Consider the following 26,571-nt stretch of genomic DNA (forward strand, 5'->3'; position numbering starts at 1 on the left):
TAAGTTTAAGGACTCTTTATCCAACCAAATTCCTTGCCTAAACTGATTTGACAGGGTACTAGAATGGCTCAGTCTAGGTCAGACAACAATGGTAACAAAAGATGGTTAAAAAAACCTTTTCTTTCAAGGGGATGAGGATGAAATGAAATAAAACAAAAAACTTGAAGAAGACCTGTTTGATTTGTAGCAGATGTGGGGCCCAATTACCCTGTCAATTGAATTGTCCCACTCTATTGGTAGTTTGTTCATTGCAAGGAGGTCTTGTCAATGTGCTTTCAAAGTTGCTTAACAAATGAATTCTCAATACTGAATTTCCTTGGCTAAGGAGCTGTCAGGTTTTGGAAACTGAGCAAACATAGTTTCAATTAACCTGTGTTTAGGGATTTCGTTACATCAGGCTTGTTTTGAGTGTTATGTTCAGTGTTAAGTATAAAGGGCTGCCAGGTTTAGACCAATTTCACACTTGTGTCATCAGGTGGCACATCCAGTTGAGTATGTTGGGTCATTGTGAGCGTAGCTATCATCACTTGTTGCCATATACATGTACTTTTAATATATTGATGATATATCTTGTCTTAATAGCTGTTGTCACATCTCTTTTTTATGTTTAGGTCAAATGTAATTGTCGGAACAACTATTTGTGACCTTGTGACCGGTTCTATTCATAATCATAACTGTCAATTCCAATTTTCTCATCAGATCTTGCATTGAAAGCATAGGGTCAGTGTGTAACTGCCTCCCCAGCTTAGTGGAGCTAACCCATCAGGATTCGAAGTTAAAATTTGTTCCCTGGTCACTTGTTGCTCATAATATCAATCACTGGTCCAGACCCAATCATTTACAGGCTGCCATATTTTTGGAGTATTGCTGAGTCCGGTGTTAAACAAAAGACAAAATCAGATATCAAATCAAAAATATTTAATATTTGAAATTCAATCTGTAATGTGAACACCTACACAATCTTCTCAGAACACTGATATTCCTTGTAATACTACCTCTGACATTTCTTTGTTTAGTTCACATCAACTGTTCTTGAAGATTTTGGGAAATGATCATATATCAATTTGATATGTCAACTGTATTTCTGATTTTTCATTAGATCTGACCTCACTGCTTCTTTCTTTGGGAATATTTCAACTCCGATTGCCCACATAAATCTGAAAGTTTCCTCTACAATGTGGAAGTATTGATCTTGATAAAGATATGATTGCAGGATTGTTGACACTGGTCAGTATTAGATACCTTCCTGACAGGCAGGCAAGTTTAGGGCCGGAGTTTCCTCCTTTGTGTATTTGTAGAGTCAAATCTGACCATCAGGAGGAGGCAGACTCCACCAAAAGGGAGCTGATTACTTTGCCAATGTGTTTTATAGGATTATCTTGAGCTATTCTATGTCGTTAGGTGTTTAGGAAAACAAGCAAGATGGCCTGCTGTAGAGCAGGGTTAGCGTATTGATCTGACCCCGTCTGGAGGAACCTCTCTGTGCTCAGGTGCTGTTCATGAGGCCATCGGGACGATTGCACGGATGTTGGGAAATGTATACGCCATTGTGTTTGAAAACATGAACACAATTCACTTACTAGGCAGACAAAATTGTTACTGAATATGTCTAGCAATGTCTAACTCAGAGAGAAATAAGGAAAGAGGTTTTTTTTATATATTTGTGTTGATTGTGAGCAATGAAATCCAGGGTACCAATAAACTTCAGTTAGTTAACCAATCTTGATCCTAATGACAAGATTGAAATATTTTCACATTAGGAAAGTAACATATTAACTATTCAGTAACATTACTTGAGATTGATGGGTGTTTGATATTCTCTATTCCAATTTGTGGTTTCTTCATCAATTGTAGATAAACTGTTTGATGACCGGAATATTTGAACACGATGATACAATCCGTCACGTGATACTGATCACCTGATAATGGTTCGCTGGAGTCGGTTTGACCAACACATCCATCTCCCAGGACAAGAATTGTATTTAACTTGTAGACCCTGTGCTGATCACCCAACAACAGTTAGACACAATAATGGAAATGAAATATGAGACAAAAAGGGATTGATTGACTATGTTGTGGCTGAATAATGACTGCAAGTTCCTGAATATATGAAGAAGTATCATTGATATAGTCAGGTTTTAGGTGTGCTCTACATACAGGAAGTGGTCACCCCAAGATGTAAAGGATGTAAAAGATGATATAGGAACTATTACAAACAGTGAGTCTAGATGCCTCACATTTCTTCAAACTTCATGCCATCCAAAAGTAAATTCTAGGTCTAGACCAATTCCATACCTTTCTCAAAATAAATATGATAAAATAGATAGCTCTGGTAAAAAGTGTTGGCCATTTATGTGAATTAGGCAGAGGAAGAGACGTTTTCCCATTATTTCAATAAAGTTCTGTCTCAGTTACACTTGAGCCATTGACAAGTGGCGTCCTGTCTGTGTTAGTACTATGTCTGTCAGTTTGACCAATACCGCTGTCCATATGTGCACACTCTAATTCCACATGATTGCTGTGGACTTGAGACTAGTAATAACAGTCTTTCACTAGTCAATAAATGCAATCAAGGGTTTGAAGGAAAGGGAGAGGATTCCCATCAATTCATTGTATCTGACAGTGGTAGTACTAACCTGCTGCCATGGGTGATGGTATTAGTGAACCCACATGTCATCATCGGTTGGGTTATTGTTGAGGTGGATCACGGTGGTAGAAGGAGTCGGCCTGCTAGGTGGAAAGTTGACAAGGACAAAGCTCTTGCCCTTGATTGCCCACTTGGTTCGACCCGTATAGATAAAGTTGGTTTCACTTTCATTATAACCTTCCAATACTTATCACAGAGTACTCTGACTGTCAGTTATGAGGTAAATAGAGTCCACTCGAGGCACTGAAGAACGTTATTGCAAGAATGTCAGAAAATATATGTTCTTGATGCACTTTAGAGTCTTAATGCAAAATTGTTGGGAAATATGCACCCTTGTGACACTGTAGAGCCATATTGCAAGAGAGTCAAGGAATATGTGCTCCAAGGCAACTGTTATTATGAGCCTTATGGCAAAACTGTAATGGAGAAGTGTGCTCTTGAGGCACTGAAGGGGTGTTTGGTGTTGTTTGTTTCTTGGTTGATGCCGATCTCAGCAATATTCCTGCTGTATAACAGTGGTCTGTAGATAATCCAGTCTGGACCAGACAATCCTGGGATAAACATCAATAGCATCAATCTACTCAATTGGGATATGATTACCGAATGACCCAGAATTGTCACTGAACTGGATGGTCTGCTCTAGCCCTTAAAACTTTCTCACTCTCTCTTCTTCAAATAAGTTCAAATACATTCACTGACTTTCCAGATAGAGATAGAGAAACACCAGGAAAGCCCTTGGACTTGTTTATAAGAAAATGTTTATGACAGGCTAGGTTTATTAATCCATATCATGCATCTCATAAGGGTTATATGTTTTCTGGTGCAAACCTTATCACAGGAGAAATATGATCTGAGATATTGTGTTTCCAGCCAGTACCAAGTCTGTTGAACTGATTGAAAGCCTCCAGTACCTGATTATGCAAGCCAATATTAAAATGCCCTAGGGGTAGTTACAATGGATACAAGTAGACTTGGTCTGCGTCATGAGGTTAGGTCTGCAATACACTAACCATGGTTGATTTGTTGTCCCATATGTAATCTATATAAGACTTAATGAATCAATCAGTATGTGAAACATTAACTGTCAGTACCTGACACATTGCTCAGTTCAAAACTTAACTTGTCTTTCATGGAATAAGCTTCATGATTCTGTACCCATTGTGTGGTGATTGATAGTGTCATGTCAGGTCAGGTTGGGGTGTACCATATATCATCATCAACTGAATATCTACCAGTGCTCCCAGCATGCATGTACTTGATGGCTGATGCAGTGTTGTAGATATCGGAAGACATTTTAATCCTCTGTGCACTTGTTGGCATGGAAGATGTCAAACTATATTTGGGATGTGAAAGAAGTTTTTCTCATGAGATAGTTGCAGCAAGAGGGGTAGGGGCATCAAGCAGAGTAAACAAATGTGATTACCCCCACAGCGTGCCTTCTCCCACCCACCCAGGGAATGGTGTTTTATCAGCAAGAAGAATGCCAACTGTCCTCTCCCAGATACCCACGGGGATCAGCAGAAAGCAGTGGATTCTTCTCTCCGCTCCAACACATCTAGGGGCAAGGTCAGACGACCATACCTTAACTAAAGTTGATCAGCAGGATGCTAGTGGAAACCCCTTTGACACACTACCAGGAACTAGTTCAGCCACTAGTTAACAACAGTGGAGGGTGTTTCAACCCCTCTGCCACACACACAGGAGCTAGTTCAGCCACATGTTAACAACAGTTGACCAGCTGGATGCAAGTGGAAATCCCTCTGCCACTCACCAAGGAACCCCCTCTGCTACACACCCAGGAGCAAGGTCAGGTGACCATATGGGGCAACATGTCTAGAAAGGAGAAAGAGAAGTCGGTCCATGTTTTATGTCAGAATCAGTCAAGTGGTCATTTGTCTTACCAAAGTATACTCCTATGACTAGTGACATTTGAGACTTTCCTCTCACTTTGTGACTTCTGTGATATGTCTGAAAAAGTCTTATGAACCAAAGTTACAAGACCACATCACTCCCTCACCAACAAAAGTGAGGTCTCATTGATTACAAGACAGTGAATACTTTAGTTCTATTCTATTTTGGAATGACCCGGAACATCAACATGAACCGTTATAGTTACAGCACTGGGATCACAACCTGACAGTAACTTTTCGTTTTAGTACCTCAACAATGCATCTGACATAACACAATTCCTTGTCCAAGTAATTCTTGGAGCTGCTCATGTATTTCTCTAAATTTCCAATGTGAACTGCTCAGTGGACTCCATCTCAGATATCTGTAGACACAGAGCCTGAGTGGTTTGCTCAGGAAGATGAAAAAATGAAATTACCCATAATTCTTACTTCAGGAAGTTGATAGACTCTTTGTTACACTATAATGAATTCTTCTACTTTCAAAGTATCTTTTCTCAATGAGGCTTTTAATCAGTAAGATGCCGCCCCAGCACAAAAGGGGATTATTTGAGATTTTAGAAAAGACTTTTTCCGTGTTTTCATTGGGGAAGGACAAGTAGTTTATTTCTTGAGAAAATATTTACCAATGCAATATGATCGTCCCCCTCGACAGTGTTTCCTCTTTTACCAGCAGGGTTTAAATATATGGCTGGGAGCAGTATTGAATTTGTCCCAAGATGGAATCAATGGGAATATGATTCCGTTGGACACAAAGCCAGTTAGGTCTTATTTGTTGAAAGATGCGGAGGACTGAAGAATAAGGATGACACTTGATGAACAAATACAGACAGGATCCAAGCTAATATCCTCCTCCAGGAAAGTGGAAGAAGCCTGTAATTACTAATGTGGGTCATTATTAACTTACCATGTGGCTGTAGGGAGGGGTAACACCAGGAAATGGATCATAGGGGCAGTGATGTACAGAAGTTCAGGGGATAGCTACTGATAAACACAGGTCTTGTAAGTTCATCCTGATTGTGCCTGATAGATTTTGGATGTTGTCTGATAGGTGTGAATACTAAATAAAGCTGAAGGATGTACATCAGTGCCAAGCTGTTTATGTAATTTCTTCGTTCACACTGTGCTGAAGGTGTTAGAGATGATTTGTAAACAACACCTGTGATATTCACTATTTTCTGCATTCATTTGTATTGAATATTCTCATGTGGGTTTGATGTATTCTTATGGGTTGATTGTATTCATGTGGGTTTGATGTATCCTTGATGGTTGATTGTATTCATGTGGGTTTGATGTATCCTTGATGGTTGATTGTATTTATGTGGGTTTGATGTATTTTTGTGGGTTGATTGTATTCATGTGGGTTTGATGTATCCTTGATGGTTGATTGTATTTATGTGGGTTTGATGTATTTTTGTGGGTTGATTGTATTCATGTGGGTTTGATGTATCCTTGATGGTTGATTGTATTCATGTGGGTTAGATGTATCCTTGTGGGTTGATTGTATTCATGTTGGTTTGATGTATCCTTGATGGTTGATTGTATTTATGTGGGTTTGATGTATTTTTGTGGGTTGATTGTATTCATGTGAGTTTGATGTATCCTTGATGGTTGTTTGTATTTATGTGGGTTGGATGTATTTTTGTGGGTTGATTGTATTCATGTTGGTTGGATGTATCCTTGTGGGTTGATTGTATTCATATGGTTTTGATGTATCCTTGATGGTTGATTGTATTTATGTGGGTTTGATGTATTTTTGTGGGTTGATTGTATTCATGTGGGTTTGATGTATTCTTGTGGGTTGATTGTATTCATGTGGGTTAGATGTATCCTTGTGGGTTGATTGTATTCATGTTGGTTGGATGTATCCTTGATGGTTGATTGTATTCATGTGGGTTAGATGTATCCTTGTGGGTTGATTGTATTCATGTGGGTTGGATGTATCCTTGAGGGTTGATTGTGTCCATGTGTCAAAAACCTGATATGATCATGACATACTACTTTTATGACCTCAGAGAGATATGATGTCTTATGCGTAAAAATATGCAACACTGCCTTATTTTCTGTCTCTGTGGGGGCGGTTGGGTAGCCCAGTGATTAAAGCAATCGCTCGTCACGCCAAAGACCCGGGTTCGATTCCCGAGATGGGTTCAATGTGTGAAGCCCATTACTGGTGTCCCCCAGGGTATTGCTGGAATATTGCTAAAAGCGGTATAAAACCTCACTCACTCACTCTGTCTCCGGAGGGACCTGTTCTAAAGTTTAATATTAGTTGGTTAAAAATAATTTGTTCCTTAAGTTTAGCTTTAATGTTAAGGCGTGGGGTTAATGGTCCTGCAAGTTTTCCATCTGATGAAATCAACTCTCCTGTTTTATACAGTAACTAAGCTAAGCAAAACTTCCGGTCCCATTTTTATTGATATGCTGTAAAGCGTTATCATTAGATGCATCCGGTCATTCCTTGAGTTGAGGTAGGGTGCCAAAAAAAGCCACTAAACTCAAGAATTCAGCATTTTCAGAATGGCGTTGGGAGGAGGGGGGGTGGGGGGTTATGTCTCTAAACTTAAGAAATTAAGTTTTTTGTCTTGCCTCGTACCTATTTAATGGAGTGTACATGTATGACTATACATAGGACTTTTATGAGCTTTGACTGATATTTTATTTATGGAAAACAGTATGGACTTAAATAGGGTCATTGTCCATGGCTATTATTGGAAAATCTATCAAAGTGGATACAGTCTATGGCACAAACTTTTGAGTCTTCTAGCCGAAAACTGTCTCTTGACATTTCATAGTAGAGCTTGTTTATGTTTCGACTTTTATCAGCAAGGGTTAATAGACCGAAAGAACTTTACTTGACTCAGGCTCCAGAAACATATTTTTTAAATGCTTGAAATGTTTCTGGTCAAGAAATTTGTGTTAAATATTTGTCTTTTAGATACATGTTATCCCAGTAATGTTTCTGATGAATGTGTAACTAAATAAACTTGCAGAATTGTTGGTTCAGCAGAATGGATGGTACAGAAAGAATCAAGAATGAACTTACAACCAAAGTGTTCTTTATCTTCAGAGAAATGTTAACAAGAGACTACACCATATTTGGTACCCATTGTCAGTATAGATACAGACATTGTAGTCAGTGCCATCTGTGAAATGAGCCATTATCTCTATGTAGGGTAATGATAAACTGTTCGATTGATATACATAATGCAATTAGTGAACAAAGTGGTATTTGATCGACTTTAATCAAATTTGCAAGGACTGCCAATTGTGAGAGCCAAGTTCCCCTTTAACCTCCAAACACAATGAACTGTCTCCCAGCATTTTGATCTGGCTATGAAGATACTGCTTTGAAGAAGAAACAATTTTATTTTATTTTATTGAGGAACTGGCAATATCTTTTGGTAGACAGTGTGTTTTTGATTACATGTACATCTTTTGTTAGTCACAATCTTCTAACACTTGAGTGAAGTGATGTTTGGTGTTCCAACTATAGAAACTGAAATCTTCATCAGCTTCAAGGCATCAAAGAGACGACAGGTATTGCACCATTGGTAATTGCGTTGCCTGTGATAAGTTGGCAAGTGGTTACATTTCAAATGAAACATTGACCTTTGTTTTATGATAAAAGAAAACTAAAATGTGTTAGATGTCAAGCGAGGGGAGAGAAAATAATCTGTATGATGATGGCCAGATAGTGCATTGAAGCCGAGGCAGTACTGGAGACTGTATGCTTTATCAAATCAAGGTCTTTGATTCTTGAAATCAAACGTGTTGTGCTGTAATGTTTATGTTCAGATGAGAGGCTTTATCTCTATCAGTGCTGGCCAGCTTGACATCATTGAAGAGCAATTTGCAAGTTTCACACTTCATTTTTCAAATAAGACAGATGGTTTTAAAATGGACCCAACTTGGGAGTAAAGTGGGTTGGTAATGTTAGGGATGACTTTTATATCAAATTAGGAATTTTGTATGCAAGTATTTGCACTAGCAGAAGGGTTCAATTGTAAAGCTGAAAATACTTCCAGCTTGGAAGTTGTGATTCTTGTATAATGTCAGATGAACACTAGCAGATCAGCAGGAATTGTTCCACTGAAGTAAAAACGTTAATAGACTTTAGCTGACAGGGAGTCCCAGAGGACCTGTTCTCAAAGCAACCAGAACACAGAGATTATCAAATGCTTATCACATGCCACATCTAGAAGCTAGAATTTGGGTGGTGTGGGATATGGCTCAGTGAACAGAGGAAGTAGGCCTTTCTTCCTGATGCATACAGAGCATTCTTTTAAACAGGATTTTAGCTGCTAAACATTTTCTTAAACGTGTCACCTTGTCAGATGTTGCCAAGTATTGGCATCATGGATTGAAACTAGAAACAAGAGTGTGTCCTTAAGTAAATATTTGTCAAATATAACTGGAATCGTGCAGCAGAGATGTGATGGCTGTTTCTCTATTTTAACATAATTACCATGGTGGTTGCATCCTTCACAGTTCTATCTCTGTAGTTATGATGATACACAAAGTCCAAGACAAACATCTAGTCTCTGAAATGAACATATTGTACAGAAAAAAACAGTTGTTCAATTATCTTAATAAAAGTATAATAAAGGGGAGCCCAGCGACTCTCTTCATACTGCAGTAATCTAGACTTGCCAAACATTATAGACTTGCATCGGCTGTATTTGATACTGTAAATCTTGAAATTAACACGAGCATGAATTAAATGCGAAAAATGCGAGTGGTCTTTGCTCACATTATTAAACATCGCATTTATATCAACAATAAGACAGCAGAAATACCAACTTAGACATGCGCTAAAAACAAACAACTATGACAAACAACAGACAAGACAAGTGTTCTGCTCACTTATGTCATCACTGAACACACCTGCAAGTCCAGACAGACCCCACCCACGCAACACAGTGTCTTTGTTCTTTGCGACTGCATCTAAGGCTGACACGAGCCAGCGCATGTATTATTTTAGCGGAAGTACTCTACTGAGCGGTGCTATTTGGTGTGTGATTGGATTACTGTAAGGTTGGATTAAGGTGAGAATTCTCCTGTAAACCTGACAGAGGACATTTTCTTTAGATATAAATCCACTGATACTTGAGAGGATAGGGGTGTCGCATTCATATTGAGTTGCATTTTTGGCTAAGGACTAGTGGTCACATTCTTTTGGAGACGCATCAATTTCACGATTTACAATATATTTGTATCAGGGTCTGTAAGACAGACTATCAAAGTCCCTGTTGAGGTCAAAACCAAAGTACATCTTAGCTCCCATACATTAACATAGGCTTACGATAGTCTTAGCGCTAAGATCGTTTTGTGCAAGTGGGCCCAGAAGATGTCTTGTATCTACTTAATGCTTACATGTTTATGAATCTCACACACACACATACCATATGAACACCCCAGTTGCTCTTCCTTTGTTGAACATATATGATTATTCAGGCATGGATACCTTGCAAGTGCACTACATTCATACACAGATGCAGGTTGGAAGCACTTGCTGTTAAAGAGTTTTAGTTCACACTGTGAGGTCCCAGCTACCCAAACAGCATCAAGACATCATCAGTCAGTCAAGACTCTTTGGAAAAAAGAGATTTTAGAAAGAAGTTCTGATGAGAGCATAAAGGCAATCTGTTCTTGAAGTTTCCTTTCTTACATGTTTTGGATGTATGGAGGGAAAGACTTGGAACTTTGAGCTATGGAATGATGGAATACCTCCTTCACTGGGCTACTTGGCTATTTTTAACAAGGAGGTTAAAAATTAATTTCTTTAGAGATATTTATCAAATAATGCAAGTTTGCTCACAATCTCAGATTAGTATCATGATCAAAGTTGTGATAAGGGAAATGTCATTTTAAATACACTTCCGGATATTTCTTGTTCATACTGGAGGTGTGTTATTTTTTAAATGTATTTGTTAATGACCATAAGGATGTGTTGGTAATGTGTGTTGTGTGTATTGGAGCTCCCCTTATCTCCTTCATCAATACTTATGGGGAGTGAATGAGTGAGTTAGTGTTCTTATGTGCCCATGTCAGCAATATATCTGCTATGTGTACCTAAATCTGGACCAGAATCCGGTGTCTGAACAAGGACAAAAGGCCACACTGTATGATTTTCACACACACACACACACACACACACACACACACACACACACACACACACACACACACACACACACTCTCTCTCTCTCTCTCTCTCTCTCTCTCTCTCTCTCTCTCTCTCTCTCTCTCTCTCTCTCTCTCTCTCTCTCTCTCTCTCTCTCTCTCTCTCTCTCTCACCACACACACATGCACGTCACTATATAAGTGCAATAACTTTGCAATATCGTTGGCATAATATACATAACAATATGCACTATTATGATATCAGTTGCATGAGGAAATACACAAAAGAAGACATGGAGAAGACTATATATACGGTCAATATCAACCTGTTATTATCTTCATCATTTTTGTTATTTATGTTAAGTACAAAAATAATCCTTGGCTTTAGAAATGTGTTTCCTTCAGTTTTATCTGTGATTTCTAGTTTAAGCCTCCCCTTATGCAAACCAAATCTATTGCTGGTCTAATGGAATTTTGATGCTCTGTCGAAACAGATGCATTATGAGGTATACATGAACACTAAGTATTTGTGTCTTGTGTTAGCATTCCATGGTTTTATGACATTACGTTTTGCTGATGTTTTACCGATTCCCTGAGGCCAGGTGAAGTTGCTTGAACAAACAGGAGTGGAGGTGTTCAGTGTATTAGTGAAGATGTTTACATAACTAACAGCTTCAGCCATGCTTCCAGCAATTTGTTGTTAACCTTCTGCAATATTGTTTTCAAATTCTGCATATTTCACCACCCTTTTTACTAGTTTGTTTTTCCTAGGGCTGGTTAAATAAGCAACTCAGACTAACAGTGGGTGTTCGGAAGAGAAGAAATATGACAGACCAATGAACCTTTCTAATTGGTTGGATCTTTCAGTGAAAAAAATGCACAGTTATTTCTGTGAGCCTTCTCAACAGATCATATTTCTCAAGGTGAAGTAAGAGAGTCATTAACTTGTCAAATTACTGCTGAAACATTTTGTTAGGAAAATAACACGTGTAAGTAGCCATTTGATGAATTGGTTTTGTGTCTGATCTTACATGCTGTCAACAGCTATAAAGAAATGACTTTGTGAAAAGTAAGATAGAATATTTGTAATAAAACTGTTCCCCATATGATTTATAACCGTTATCATTTCTTGTCAAAGGAAGGGAAAAGGTCTTATGGTTGTTTTTGTTTGTTTGACAAAAATTGGTAAAGCGTAATTTTATCAACAATGTCGTTCTAGTATCGTGAAATACTTTAAAGTTAATGTATTGAGTAAATCTCAAAGTAATGTTTTGTGTATCTTAGAATCCATGGAATATTGGTCATATTCAGATTTGGGCTGCCATGATATAGTTGTAATATTCCTGTTATATTGCTATAATCCGGCTATAATTTTGTTGACTGTCATGTTCATGTCGGGTAGCCTAGTGGTTAAAGTGTTTGCTCATCATGCTGAAAACCCGGGTTTGATTCCCCATATGGGTACAGTGTTTGAGTGGAGCGCATTTTTGGTGTCCCCCGCCGTGATATTGCAGGAATAGAACTAGCGTAAAACCTCACTCACTCACTCACTCAATCATTTTCATCGATATGTAACCCAGTCACCCTTATCTGTGACAAACATGACAGACATATGCACCGACATGGAGATCTGTAAGAGATATGTGGAAGATTTACACCCTATAAGTTTGTAGGACTTCATTCTTAAATATTTCAGCAAAATATATGCTGCGACTGATTCAAAGTAAAATCAGTTACTTTTGGGAGACAATGACTTCAAAAGAATTTGCACAAAGAATGTGTCATGATTCAGAGAGCTTGCAACTTTTCTAGAGATTATACAAGTAGATTGCTCAGCTCCACACAGCTCACTTATGGCCCCGTGAGGCTCTGGCGGGGCTTTTGGTATAATGACATGATGTTTGATCTGATTAATGCCTGAACGAATGGCCAGTGGACACTGGGTTTGCACCAACTAACTGTGAGGTCAAGATTGAATTAACTTTATTAAGCCATCAAAAGACTTTTTGATCTGATTGGTAAGGATAAGAGTCAGTGTTCTTTAGTTGCATGACAAGTAGTATCTTCGGCGAGACTTGACACTAAGACTACCACACTTGTCGCGAGTTGTATAGAAAATAGTATCAAAGGTGTAGACACTAACACTGATTATCTGTTAATGGTTTTTAAGGAAGTATAAGAATGGTGTTCTCCTGAATAATGTACAAGAGATCAAGTCACTGGTTGAGCAATACGTGTTCCATCATTATCTATCTGATTGCAGAGTAAGGTATAGCCTTTGTTTAAAACCACAAATCATGGTATTACACCCATCTGCAGAGATCAACAGAACATGGTTCTGCAATTTTGGAAATCTTCCTGATTACATTCCTCTGCTACATTCATGATATGCCCCTATTAGTTAGTGTAGAATGGCTACATAGACTGATCCTGGGCGATGATAAAATAGATTACTGTGGAGGCAGTTGTGATTTTTTGTATTGGTTAATCAATCAGTGATGTAATTGAATTGATGAGACTAGGTGGTATATCTGCTACCATATGGCTAGTGTTCTGTCAATTCTGTGTTATATTGTGACACAAGTGAGTGAGTATGGTTTTACGCCACTTTTAGCAATATCACGGCAGGGGACACCAGAAATGGTCTTCACACAATGTACCCATGTCAGGAACCACACCCTGGTCTTCAGCGTGACGAGCAAACACTTTAACCACTAGGCTACCCGACTGCCGCTAGAGACACAAGATTGCTGGGAATATATTACATGGGACCTGGACACATCGTAAAATAAATTATCACCTTTGTGACAATCACCAACTGAACATCACATTGAATATGTTTCATACTGAATACATTCATGGCTGAAATGAAACGTTGGGATTACCAGCTGCAACTGCTTGGGCACATCATGCCAACCATTTTCATGAACACCTGGTGTCATCGCTCATTTTCTATGACCCATTCATATGATTGTTTAGACCTATGGTTTGTCTGTTACGGCCAATACAATCTGTTTCAGTGGATGAACAAGACTGGTTATTCTATGGCTTCGACGATTTTATATTTAGACAGGATTGGCACTTACCATATTTGACATGATAAGCGCCCACAGCGATATTTCCTAATATATTGGATAGTGAACAATCCCAATTAGCCCCCCTTTTTGGTTGATCAAGTACTCAAGACTTATTTATTCGCTTATAATACGCACTCGTGTGTTATAAGCACCCTTAACTATGGACAATTAAATTCTTGAAAATATATCGGTCGTGTATGATACGCACAGACTTTTCTTTTGTATCATTAAGCATAAACCACGAAATTTTCGATCTTTCAAAATCTTTTTTTCTCTCTCACGAAACTTACATTCTAATAAGAGCCCCCTATTTCTTATTTTGAGTGCGCCCTGGGCGCTTATTACGTCAAATAGGGTATTACCCATTATGGTTTTCTGATCAACTGCAAGAAGCAACATCTACCAACATCACAAAGTGGGTTGTGTATGTTTGAATCACTGACACTCAACTTGTCAATAATGCATTTGTGTTTAAGAAATCTTGATGTATATCTGCTTATGGAGAACCTACGTTGTTTACTTGTGTCTAAAGGCAACATATGGTTTTACGCACACCACTGAAACTGAAAAGTCGCAATATGAGAAATCTATTCAATATCTTGAGATTATATGTCTGTCCAATTTCAATGTACAAACAAATCATTTTAGACATGTAATTTTGCAATACTTGGCATAAGCAATGATAAATAGTGTTAGAAGCCAGGTCTGATTTTGAATGGGATATTTGTGTGTACCGAGGCTTCACTAACCCATGACATTACACTGTAATGTAGCTCTGTCGGGTCCTGTATTTATTCTGAGCTTGACTGTTTCTTTCATTGTCCTGTTCCAATTCCATGGCTGGAGGCCATATTTTACTTGTATACCCAGTGACAGATACTTGAAATTAGTCCAAATGAAAAGCAAATCTCCCTTTTGAATCCGTTAATCAGAAAAATGCCAGCAATGTTCAATAAAAAATGTTGTAAATTGATGTGGTGAATGGCAACTGTTGTCCTAATGACTATCTACATCTTTGTGTCCCGACTACTGCGCTGTGCACGATTCTACCTCATCTCCACTCATTCCCATCCAATCCCAGGGGAGACTGCTGTTGACAATACTTTGTCGTATCAATCGTGATTATCCTGTAAAGTTCGCATCTTATTACCCATAATTCTTTTGTGATGACCTGCATAAAGCTGCATCTACTGACATTATCGTGTTTGGGAAGTGAAATGTGAATGTTTCAACCACTGACACACAACTTTGTAATTACGCTTCTGTTTAGGAGGCTTTGATGCATGCCAACTTTGTTGGGCTGATTGCATGGCAGAATTATTGCCATCTTTCAATTGAACTGTCGTTGAGTTTGCGTGCAGAAAATGTGATGTTGTATTTGGAGAAGCATTTTGTGCAATTACTCTGAGCTCTGCAGTAAATAATGTTATATTTGTTAAAACTAATTAAAGAGTTTATGTTTTTTTTGTCTATGTTTATAGAAATAATCTGGAACCAGTGTTAATATTACATGGTTTGTGATTGTTTGAATGCAACAAAATTGTTAACTCTGATTTTCTAATGTTAGTTTTCCATTGTTAATTCATCACACAGGGTAGGTTGTGTATTGCTGTCATTTTGTGCCACATACTGGTTAAGGTGTACTATTATTAGTATTAACAAAATAAAGACATTGGCCATAATGGTTTAAATGCTTCCAAACATTTGCCTTGGGAAATATCAAGATATGTTTAGATGTAAGCATGAATAGTTTGTTTGTGATTATGATACACAGGTTATGTCTCTGTTTTGTTTTGATGTGCACCTCAGGGTAAAAGAAAGACCCAGTCCAACTATCATGGAGTGAGTGAGTGAGATTGGGCTTAACGCCTTTTATAACAGTATTTCTGTTATATCATGGCGTGACAGCTTAATGTGGGAGGAAAGCCCGAAGTGATGCAGGTCTCAGATGTTTACCCCTTCAGTGAAACCCACGAGCACGGGTATGGTGCTGACAACCTAGAAACATAATCGGGGCGAACCGGGATTCGAACCCACAATCATAGGTTTCTGGCGTGCCCAAGGGATGCAACTCTGCACAGCGAATCGTGACACCTTAGACGACTGGGCCACCCGTGCCCCAGCTATCATGAAAGTGACACATTTGTGTACCAGCAATTACAAAGAATTGGTGGGCTGCTGACTAGGCATAATTTGTCAATAGTGGAGAAAAGATTTCAGTGTGTGTAAAACTGAACAGATATCTGTCTTTGGTGCATCAACATTTTTATCTATTTTTTTCTAGGGCATGTTCATCTTGAATCCATCTAAAAGACGCGATTGTAATTACAGAACTCTCCCCAGAACCTTCTCAACAAATGTCACAAGGCCAAACAGCACTCAAAGTCTGCAGAAAAATTAGTTTTATTGTGAAACATTGTCCTGTGACTGCAGTGCAGAACAACTTAAACAGAAGTCAATTTGCTGCATCTGTGCACGTTACTAGTGCAGTTAGTTGTGCTTCTTCATCAGAGCTGTTGTCACATGAAACGTAATTGTACCCCAACAACCTTACTGCAGAAGTGATACGACCATTAATGACTTGTTGATATCATTCATTTATATTCAAATGTCCATTACATTTTCATGTTGCATTTTTATATTCCCTTGAATGCTCATGAAAATGTCTAGTGAAGGTCTCAATTGTCAGGCAGCTTTTTGTTGGTGCCTGCAAGCTAGATTAGTCTAGGTACTCGACCCACTGCATGGAATCAATAGTTAACCACATTTGACAGGAGATGGTGAAGTGCATACATGTACATCTAAGTGAGTGAGTGAGTGAGTATGGTTTTATGCCGCTTTTAGCAATATTCCAGCAATATCACGACGGGGGACACCAGAAATGGGCTTCGCACATTTAACCACTAGGCTACCCCACCTCACCTGTACATGTAAGGGATTCACTCTATTTGGAACCCTTTACTGATGCTTTGTATTGTCACTTCATTATTTGGAACCCTTTACTGACGCTTTGTATTGTCACTTCACTATTTGGAACCCTTTACTGACGCTTTGTATTGTCACTTCACTATTTGGAACCCTTTACTGATGCTTTGTATTGTCACTTCACTATTTGGAACCCTTTACTGACGCTTTGTATTGTCACTTCACTATTTGGAACCCTTTACTGATGCTTTGTATTGTCACTTCACTATTTGGAACCCTTTACTGACGCTTTGTATTGTCACTTCATTATTTGGAACCCTTTACTGACACATTGTATTGTCACTTCACTATTTGGAACCCTTTACTGACACTTTGTATTGTCACTTCACTATTTGGAACCCTTTACTGACACATTGTATTGTCACTTCACTATTTGGAACCCTTTACTGACGCTTTGTATTGTCACTTCACTATTTGGAACCCTTTACTGATGCTTTGTATTGTCACTTCACTATTTGGAACCCTTCACTGATGCTTTGTATTGTCACTTCACTATTTGGAACCCTTTACTGATGCTTTGTATTGTCACTTCACTATTTGGAACCCTTTACTGACGCTTTGTATTGTCACTTCACTATTTGGAACCCTTTACTGACACATTGTATTGTCACTTCACTATTTGGAACCCTTTACTGACACTTTGTATTGTCACTTCACTATTTGGAACCCTTTACTGATGCTTTGTATTGTCACTTCACTATTTGGAACCCTTTACTGATGCTTTGTATTGTCACGTCACTATTTGGAACCCTTTACTGATGCTTTGTATTGTCACTTCACTATTTGGAACCCTTTACTGACGCTTTGTATTGTCACTTCACTATTTTGAACCCTTTACTGACACTTTGTATTGTCACTTCACTATTTGGAACCCTTTACTGACGCTTTGTATTGTCACTTCACTATTTGGAACCCTTTACTGACGCTTTGTATTGTCACTTCACTATTTGGAAACCTTTACTGACGCTTTGTATTGTCACTTCACTATTTGGAACCCTTTACTGACACATTGTATTGTCACTTCACTATTTGGAACCCTTTACTGACGCTTTGTATTGTCACTTCACTATTTGGAACCCTTAACTGATGCTTTGTATTGTCACTTCACTACTTGGAACCCTTTACTGACGCTTTGTATTGTCACTTCACTATTTGGAACCCTTTACTGACGCTTTGTATAGTCACTTCACTATTTGGAACCCTTAACTGATGCTTTGTATTGTCACTTCACTATTTGGAACCCTTTACTGACGCTTTGTATTGTCACTTCACTATTTGGAACTCTTTACTGACGCTTTGTATTGTCACTTCACTATTTGGAACCCTTTACTGACGCTTTGTATTGTCACTTCACTATTTGGAACCCTTTGCTGACACACTGTATTGTCACTTCACTATTTGGAACCCTTTACTGACGCTTTGTATTGTCACTTCACTATTTGGAACCCTTTACTGACGCTTTGTATTGTCACTTCACTATTTGGAACCCTTTACTGACGCTTTGTATTGTCACTTCACTATTTGGAACCCTTTGCTGACACACTGTATTGTCACTTCACTATTTGGAACCCTTTACTGACACATTGTATTGTCACTTCACTATTTGGAACCTTTTACTGACGCTTTGTATTGTCACTTCACTATTTGGAACCCTTTGCTGACACACTGTATTGTCACTTCACTATTTGGAACCATTTATTGATGCCTTTTGGAATTTCGCTATTAGGATTGATTTATAGATGCTTTGTAAGTCACAGATACTGAAAAAGGTTGATCAGTTTTAAATAAGACATAATGCTGATTCAAGCAAATGATATTATGTCTGTGTTTTCTTCATTCCATTGTCTTTTTCTTCAATAACAGCTTTCATTTGTCTTAAATTTTCCATGTGATTGAACATATGCACAACCTTCAAGCTATATGGAGTTATTTAGGTACATGATGTATTATTACATACATCTGAAACATTTCAAAAGATTTTACAGATTCAAGCAAATGATTATTATCCGCAATTTTGTTTCAAATGACATTTCTCAAAGGACAATTTTTCATATTTTGAGAGATTATGTTGGTTCTTGAATTCAGGTTCAAGTTGACATGTCTATGCTAGAAGATTAGAACTTAGTGAAATTTAACTCTTTAGGTGAACACTCTCACAGGAACAACTGTTTAAGGAATCGAATGGCTTGTTATAAACATTTGTTTGATAAATCGGACATCAACGCATCCAAGTGGTGATGACCACTGAAAACAAGTTTGTTCTGTGCTGATCACATGCCTTCTGTATGACAGTTAAACCCTGCAAACATCTCAACCATGAGGCTCCTCGACACATCTATCTGCTCCAAATAGATAGACTTGATGACACTTCAACTGTTAAATTGCCGACACGTGAAGATCTGGGGTACAATAGGTCTTCAGCAACCTATGCTTGCTGTAAAAGGCGACTACGCTTGTCTTAAAAGGCAACTAACGGGCTCGGCTGGTCAGGCTCGCTGACTTTGTTGATGCATGTTTATTGATCCCAATTGCGTAGATCGATGCTCATTATGTCAATCACTGGATTGTCTGGTCCACAGACTCAATTATTTTCAGACCGCCGTCATATAGCTGGAATATTGGTGAGTGTGGCCTCAAACAACAAACAACAACTATAATTTGCCACATGTTACATAAAGCATTATATATTGTTTTAAAGATGATAGTTACACATTTACCCTTTCCATCCACAGCTTTGGTTTGCTGAAGAAGCCCATATACATTAACATTGTACGGGACCCCCTGGACCGGCTGGTGTCCTACTACTACTTTGTCCGATATGGAGACGATTTTAGACCATCCCTCAAGCGGAGGAAAGCAGGAAACAAAGAGGTAAAGAAAATTATATTGTGTGGTCCACACATGTAACCACAGTGTTCGAATTTATGCCTGCCAGGAAAAGTGCTTAGTTGGCATTTAACTGTTAAAGGTGCATACAAAATGCTTTGATATGAAATAATCGTATACTCAAAATTAAAAAAGATGCCATAACTGAATATCTCTTTCCTCATTCTAGCTCTTGTAAATCATCTGACTTTTAAGAAAGTTTAACCTGGTCTGCATCCAAGTAGTGTCCTTATATCTTTAATAGTGCCAACTAGGGCATAAAAACATCTCCTATTCCATAAATCGGACATTTTTATTTTTCAAAGTAGAAGATTAACATGTATTGCAACGTTCTATAGCTTACATCTTGCATTCAAATTAGCTGTCACTATTTTAGTGAACCTCCTAATGATTTTGGTTACATGCTAGCTTATATTACGAAAAGAGGAGCCTCAAAGACCCCTTAGACCCTTCAGATTCTATAAGTGTTGTTTCTGCTGATACATTAAGCCAGCAGCTGATTTCACTCTTGACTAAATCCACAGATTCTACAACATTCTGAAGTAGGTGGTCTAGCTACTTTTCACAGTTTAACACCTGCAGTGCTGATTAGTTGATATGCCAATAAGTGGTTAGATGACAAAAACTACAAAATACCTGCAAACACACACATAAGTTAGCCAATCACCTCTCCCAAAGAATGTAGTAATTACTGGAGACAGGAACATGTAATTGGCAGTTCCGGAGAGCCCCACTGATGGGTTGTGTGATAAAGTCACATGTCACTCAACACATTGAAGACATGGCTGATGGTTTAATCATCACACTGAAAGATGTTACTTTTTCTGGAATCAGTGTTTGTTAATTAAAGCCTGTATAAGCAGCAGATAGTGTAGGTAACAATCTGTGCCCGTGTGGCTCTCTGTGCGATCACTGACAGGTGTTATGGAGCTGATACATTACAAAAGTCATTACTGTAGACGAGGCATGGAAGGGAGACAACTCCTGGTCATCCACTAGCTGTAGGCACAGTCAAGGGATGACTGTTTCATCAGTACAATATTCACAGCCACCTTTGGCTGCAGAATTGTTAATAAACCATAAGTGATTTATTTGACTAGCTGGATATGATTTGGGGCAATAAAATGTGTATAATGTCCAAATACCATTTATATAAAGAAAACAGAAATTAAATGAGATATTTAGAATAAATTGTGAAAGATTTGAATATCTAATGGTGTACTAAGCACTGCAGTTTATATGTCTTCCCTTTTTAGTGATCATCCTATGCTTTAAGTGTGTAGTTGTGTCCTTTGGACACGCCAGAAACCTAAGATTGTGGGTTCGAATCCCGGTTCGCCCCGATTATGTTTCTAGGTTTGTCAGCACCATACCCGTGCTCGTGGGTTTCACCGAAATGGTAAACGTCTGAGACCTGCATTACTTCGGGTTTTCCTCCCACATTAAGCTGACATGCCGTGATATAACTGAAATACTGTTAAAAGCGGCGATAAACCCAACTCACTCACGTTAACTGTGTATCAGACATTACCGCCCTTTAGCTCACTCATGCATCCACTGCTACATCGTAAAAAATACATATCACAAGCAAGAACTTTATGACATGAGAAAATGATATGCTTCTTCTCAAGATTATCCCTTCCCAAGAACAAATTATGGAACATGTTCACGTTTTTCACACATTTGCGTAAGCCTTGCATAAGCCGTAGGTCTCCATAACTTGTAATCAAGATGATTGCATTCAGAGCATGTTTTGCTTGGGGCCATGTGTCTATGTTGAAGCTGCCAAGAAGTGGGGGCTCAGGGGAATGGCAACTAATGGCCTCACCAACTGTTCAAGCCCCTTCTTGAAGGTTGAAGTTTTTTAATGGGATCATTTTCATTAGATTTTATCGTAAGCTGTCTTCATTTAATCAGGAACCACGTTTGATAGATTTATTGGACAAAAAGTGGATAGAGATATTGTGGCATAGTTATTTGTTTGCTTAGATGAATTGATCAGGACATTACCATGTTTAAGCTGTATTTCATGTCGAGGCATATGTTTCCTCAGTTCATGCTTCACAGCAATCTTCAACCTCTCCACAAACCCCACCTAGTGATCTCATATTGTGTACTTTTGCCACGAGTGTTATCTTGTAAGTTGTATTTGATATCACTTCCTGAGTGAGTTTTTTTGGTCATGCTTTACAGTGTTCTTCAACCTATCCACAAATCCCCCACCATTGGGATTCTGGGTTACAATTGAACCTTGGTGATCTGTGCTTGTTGTAAGAGCTAACTGAAATGAATTCTCTACAACCCCTCATCTCTACATTATGTTTCCTACAACCCCTAATCTCTACATTATGTTTCCTACAACCTCTCATCTCTACAGTATGTTTCCTACAACCTCTCATCTCTACATTATGTTTCCTACAACCCCTAATCTCTACATTGTTTCCTACAACCTCTCAACTCTACATTATGTTTCCTACAACCTCTCATCTCTACATTATGCTTCCTAGAACCTCTCAACTCTACATTATGTTTCCTAGAACCTCTCATCTCTACATTATGCTTCCTACAACCTCTCATCTCTACATTATGTTTCCTACAACCCCTAATCTCTACATTATGTTTCCTACAACCTCTCATCTCTACATTATGTTTCCTACAACCCCTAATCTCTACATTATGTTTCCTACAACCTCTCATCTCTACATTATGTTTCCTACAACCTCTCATCTCTACAGTATGTTTTCTACAATCTCTCATCTCTACATTATGTTTCCTACAACCTCTCATCTCTACATTATGCTTCCTACAACCTCTCATCTCTACATTAGGTTTCCTACACTCTGTAAAGCTCGGGGGCACAGATGGCCCAGTTGTCTATGGCACCGTGATTTGCTGTGCAAAGTTGCGTTCCTTGGGCACACCAGAAACCTATGATTGTGTGTTCAAATCCCGGTTCGCCCCGATTATGTTTCTAGGTTTGTCAGCACCATTGCCATTGAGATGCTTATGAAGTCCCCCCCACCGCCCCAATATTGATTTTGTCTCCAGAATCATCTCTTCACTTGATATCTCACAGTTATCTCCCTTGTGTTGACATTGTTACAGTATAATGATAGTACCTTTCCTGCTGTCTGTAGTGACCTACATAACCTATAATGGTATAGGAACGATCAAGAGTTGCAGTAAACACACTTTGGCCTTCCTCAAACTCCCAACATTCCCATTCTCAACACTTGATACTCAAAATTGCCTATCTTAAATTGCATTGCCATCAGTCCTGAATCGATAGCCAATCAAAAGTCACCTAATGGATTGACTCTACCTGACCCCGTCTGTATACTGCGCTGCCCTTTAAGGAGTAATCATGTGACCCCCTCATTTCAAACAGGTACTCTGTCATTGGCTGGTTATTGATGTCACCCTTTTAGCCAATGATATTGCTTATTAGGTTTCTTAATTGCTGTGTGGCAGACAGCAATGGCAGCCATCTTGATTGACAGTGTAAAAGCAATATCCCTGTTAGATATATCAAGCGGAACGGAGTAACAGATCTGAAGTTTGTCTCATGTTCAGTTAGGCACTTGTTTTACTGTTCTCATTGAGTGAAGCTCCACCGGGCAATTCCCTGACCAGAGATACTAGAAAGTGTGACAATGTACCATAACTAATGACAAAAGTGGAGAAGTTAAGACTTCATTAAAGTTCAAGGTCACAAGAGCTCAAATTATGAAAGATGATTCCAAATACATACATTTAATTCATGGTTAATTCATCAAAAACCAAAGGTTTTTTAAATCAGTTGAGCTAAAATCAAAGTAAGTAACTAAGTCAACACATTATTATCCTCTGTGGACGATAACAACTTACTGTAAAAAAAATGCTGTAAAAAGTGATGTTTCGGTATAGCTTGCTTGACAACGGTATAAGGATCTATACCGAAATGTCGCTCTTCTACAGTATTAAAGAAGTTGCTATCAATAAAATTGTGTGCACCTTGGGATATGGAAAGATCTTTGAAATGTGCATTCAACAGTTTCAAAATAAATCAAAACCACCAAAATAATTACTTTATATTCATTTTAGGTTATGAAAAAATCAAAATCTTCCGTGATTTTTTTTTTTACTGTCGATCAGTAACCCCGTTATACTTCAAGACCATCCCTAACAGTATGGTATCTGTGGAAAGAACCGACTTGGGGCAGTTATCTCAATACAGACAAAGAAAGGCGAGGGGATAAAATGGGACAAAGAGTCCAAAAAAGGAAAAAGGAAGACGTCCATGTTCAATCATTTAAGCTAGCCAAAGTGTGTGCAGGACTTTTCCTAAATTCCAAATACATTGTTTAGAACCTTATGGTATTACTTCTGTGAATGCATACTAGACACTAGTGTTTTGACCTACTTCAAGGGATTCATCTGAGTATTTCGGGTGCGACACTAATTTTTAATTTTTAAACAATAGTTTGCAGAAAGTAATGTTCTACCATATGATTTTATTATTAAGGTAGCTAGTGGCTAGTATTTTCGGTTGCAAAGTTGTACTGGATTGGAAAGGTATATTTGTAACCTGGAAGTGATGTTATTTAACTGAAAGATCTTTTAACTTTCTTATTAAGGTACCATATATCGCTGTGTATAAGGTGGGTTTTTGTACCTAGAACTAGGGGGCTTTCAAGGGGGTTGTCTTATACACAGGGTTGAAGAGTTTTGATGTTTTTTTCCTCAAAAACAAAGACATTACTGTGGGCATGTAACACCGAACATACCATGTCAACAAATCTGTACTGAAGTACGCAAACTAATCATGTAATTACACAGTCTGGTTATAAAGACAGTACATTACATATCTATATATCTGGACTTATCTTTGTAATCTATTTTATTCATTTTATTCAAAATTGCATTCAATATTGTTCATATTCATTTCGGCAAACTCGTATGTGAAATGATCGGAAGATCGTACAACTCACCGTTATTTACAGCAACCACGGTCATATTACCACTATTAATGCCTTGAAAAAAACTTTAATGGATAGAGAATGGATAAGTAAGTTTGAAAATTGGTGTCTTAAGTTCATTTTTACAGAATTATGGTCCTTGATTCATGCTTTTCTACTTCATGCATACTGTGTAAGAAATGGGGACATGTTTTCTCAGAAACTTCTTAAGTTACGTGGATGAAAGTTTGCATGCTCATCTAAGAGATCCTTGTCAAAAATTATTATTTTTACAGTGTAATGGCCTTTGGTCTGTGCTTTTCAGCTTAGTGCATACTGAATGAATGGGGACAAATTTTCTTAGAAACTACTAAAGTTACATTAATGAAAGTTTGCATGCCTATCTAAGATTAAGAGACACTTGTCAAGACTAAGTTTGAAAATTGGTGCCGTAAATTATGTTTTTCCAGAGTTACATCCCTTGCTATATGTTTTCACATTTTGTGCATACACAGTTACGGCCCTTGATCCATGTTATTATTTTTTATTTTGGTTCATAGTGTCCACAATGGGGAAAAGTAAACTCAGATTTTTTCATGACATAAAGCGACCCTAGTCCCTATCACTTCTTAAGGCTTTATGGGACTCTTTTTATTATAGTTAACATTAACCTCCATGTTATTCGATCCCAATTGCGTGGATCGATGCTCATGATATTAATCACTGGATTGTCAGGTCCAGATTCGATTATTTACAGACCGCCGTCATATAGCTGGAATATTGCTGAGTGCGGCCTTAAACAACAAACCAACCAACCAACCATGTTATTCACTACTATATGAATAAACAAAATTCTAGCATGCCCCATGGCATAGTGTACGCTTATTTCTATACTACAATGTTGATTGCATATGGAAGCATGATCTTCAGTAATTTTTTGGTTATTTGTCAACCTTGGAAATGACATATTACTTTGTTTTTGTGTCAGGTTGTATGTCTGGTAGAAGTCAGGTGGTCACAACTGCCCTTGGTGAATTACATGCCATTTAGTCATCACAGCCTGACAGATAGATGTTTTCAATGTATCATATTATTTTTCATAGTATCAAATGACTTGCATTACTTTTCTGGAAGAAAAGTAAAAAAGTAAATTGTTTTTCTTCAGAATCCAAACAGTCCTCCTTCTGCTGCCTACTGCACAATTCAAATAATTTCCGTTTGAAAGAAACGACATTAAAATGGAAAATTGATTTTGAGTTCATAATTTTTTGTAGGGATTTCTCCCCACTTTAAGACCCCTCTTTATCTCAGCTATTTGTCAGGCACTAAATCTTCCTCACAATATGCAGCCAGAAAATCCTAAATTGGTTTCAACATGCGAAATAGCAATGTTGTATCATACAGGGTTCTTTAATAGCCTATTTCTTCAAGAATCTTGAAATGTAAAACCATTTAGCAATAATGCGGGCATTAAAATTATATTTTGTATATGAACGTGTTAGATTATACTTCTGGTAGAATTACATTTCAGGACACATATCATCAATGATGCATGGAGCAAATTAATTTTTCATTTTTTACCTCTTGCTTTGAATCTTTTTTAAAATGCCTCAACCTGCAGTTGAGCTTCAAGCTTCATCCCATCCTACTCCTATCTTAGAAAAGGTGAATACTTGTAAAAAGCTGTAAGTTTTAGAAACATGAAGTATTTCACCTGATAGTTTTGAACCAATTGTTTTGGAAGGTTTGGAAGTCAAGCAGATAACAATCAAAGATCATATGTAATGTTCAGTAATACCCTGTTTCCTCGGGCACTATTGTAACTTCCACTTTCAATAAAAGATATGTAAAAGATATTTTCTAAGGTCATGAATGTTAATGTTACGAAGCAGAGAACTTATGGATGTCAACTTCTTTATTATGAGGAACACAAGGCAACACTTTTTTTATTTCTTGGTTTACGGATTTCAAACTCATTTCAAAAGTGAGGCAGGCCAATTAAAAAA

The 26,571-nt window shown here is 38.0% G+C and overlaps 1 protein-coding gene across 1 annotated transcript in view; it reads left to right on the forward strand.

The window, feature by feature from the left end:
• The window catches only part of LOC139459836 (heparan sulfate 2-O-sulfotransferase 1-like), a 216,436-nt gene that overhangs the window by 169,450 nt on the left and 20,415 nt on the right, over positions 1-26,571 (forward strand). Inside the window, exon 5 of the mRNA XM_071241541.1 lies at positions 19,475-19,613. Coding sequence (XP_071097642.1) covers positions 19,475-19,613 — 139 coding nt within the window. The remainder of the gene's footprint in view (positions 1-19,474; positions 19,614-26,571) is intronic.

The sequence above is a fragment of the Haliotis cracherodii genome, unplaced genomic scaffold, assembly GCF_022045235.1.
Source record: "Haliotis cracherodii isolate W230 unplaced genomic scaffold, xgHalCrac1.p SCAF_13, whole genome shotgun sequence".
Lineage (NCBI taxonomy): Eukaryota > Metazoa > Mollusca > Gastropoda > Lepetellida > Haliotidae > Haliotis > Haliotis cracherodii.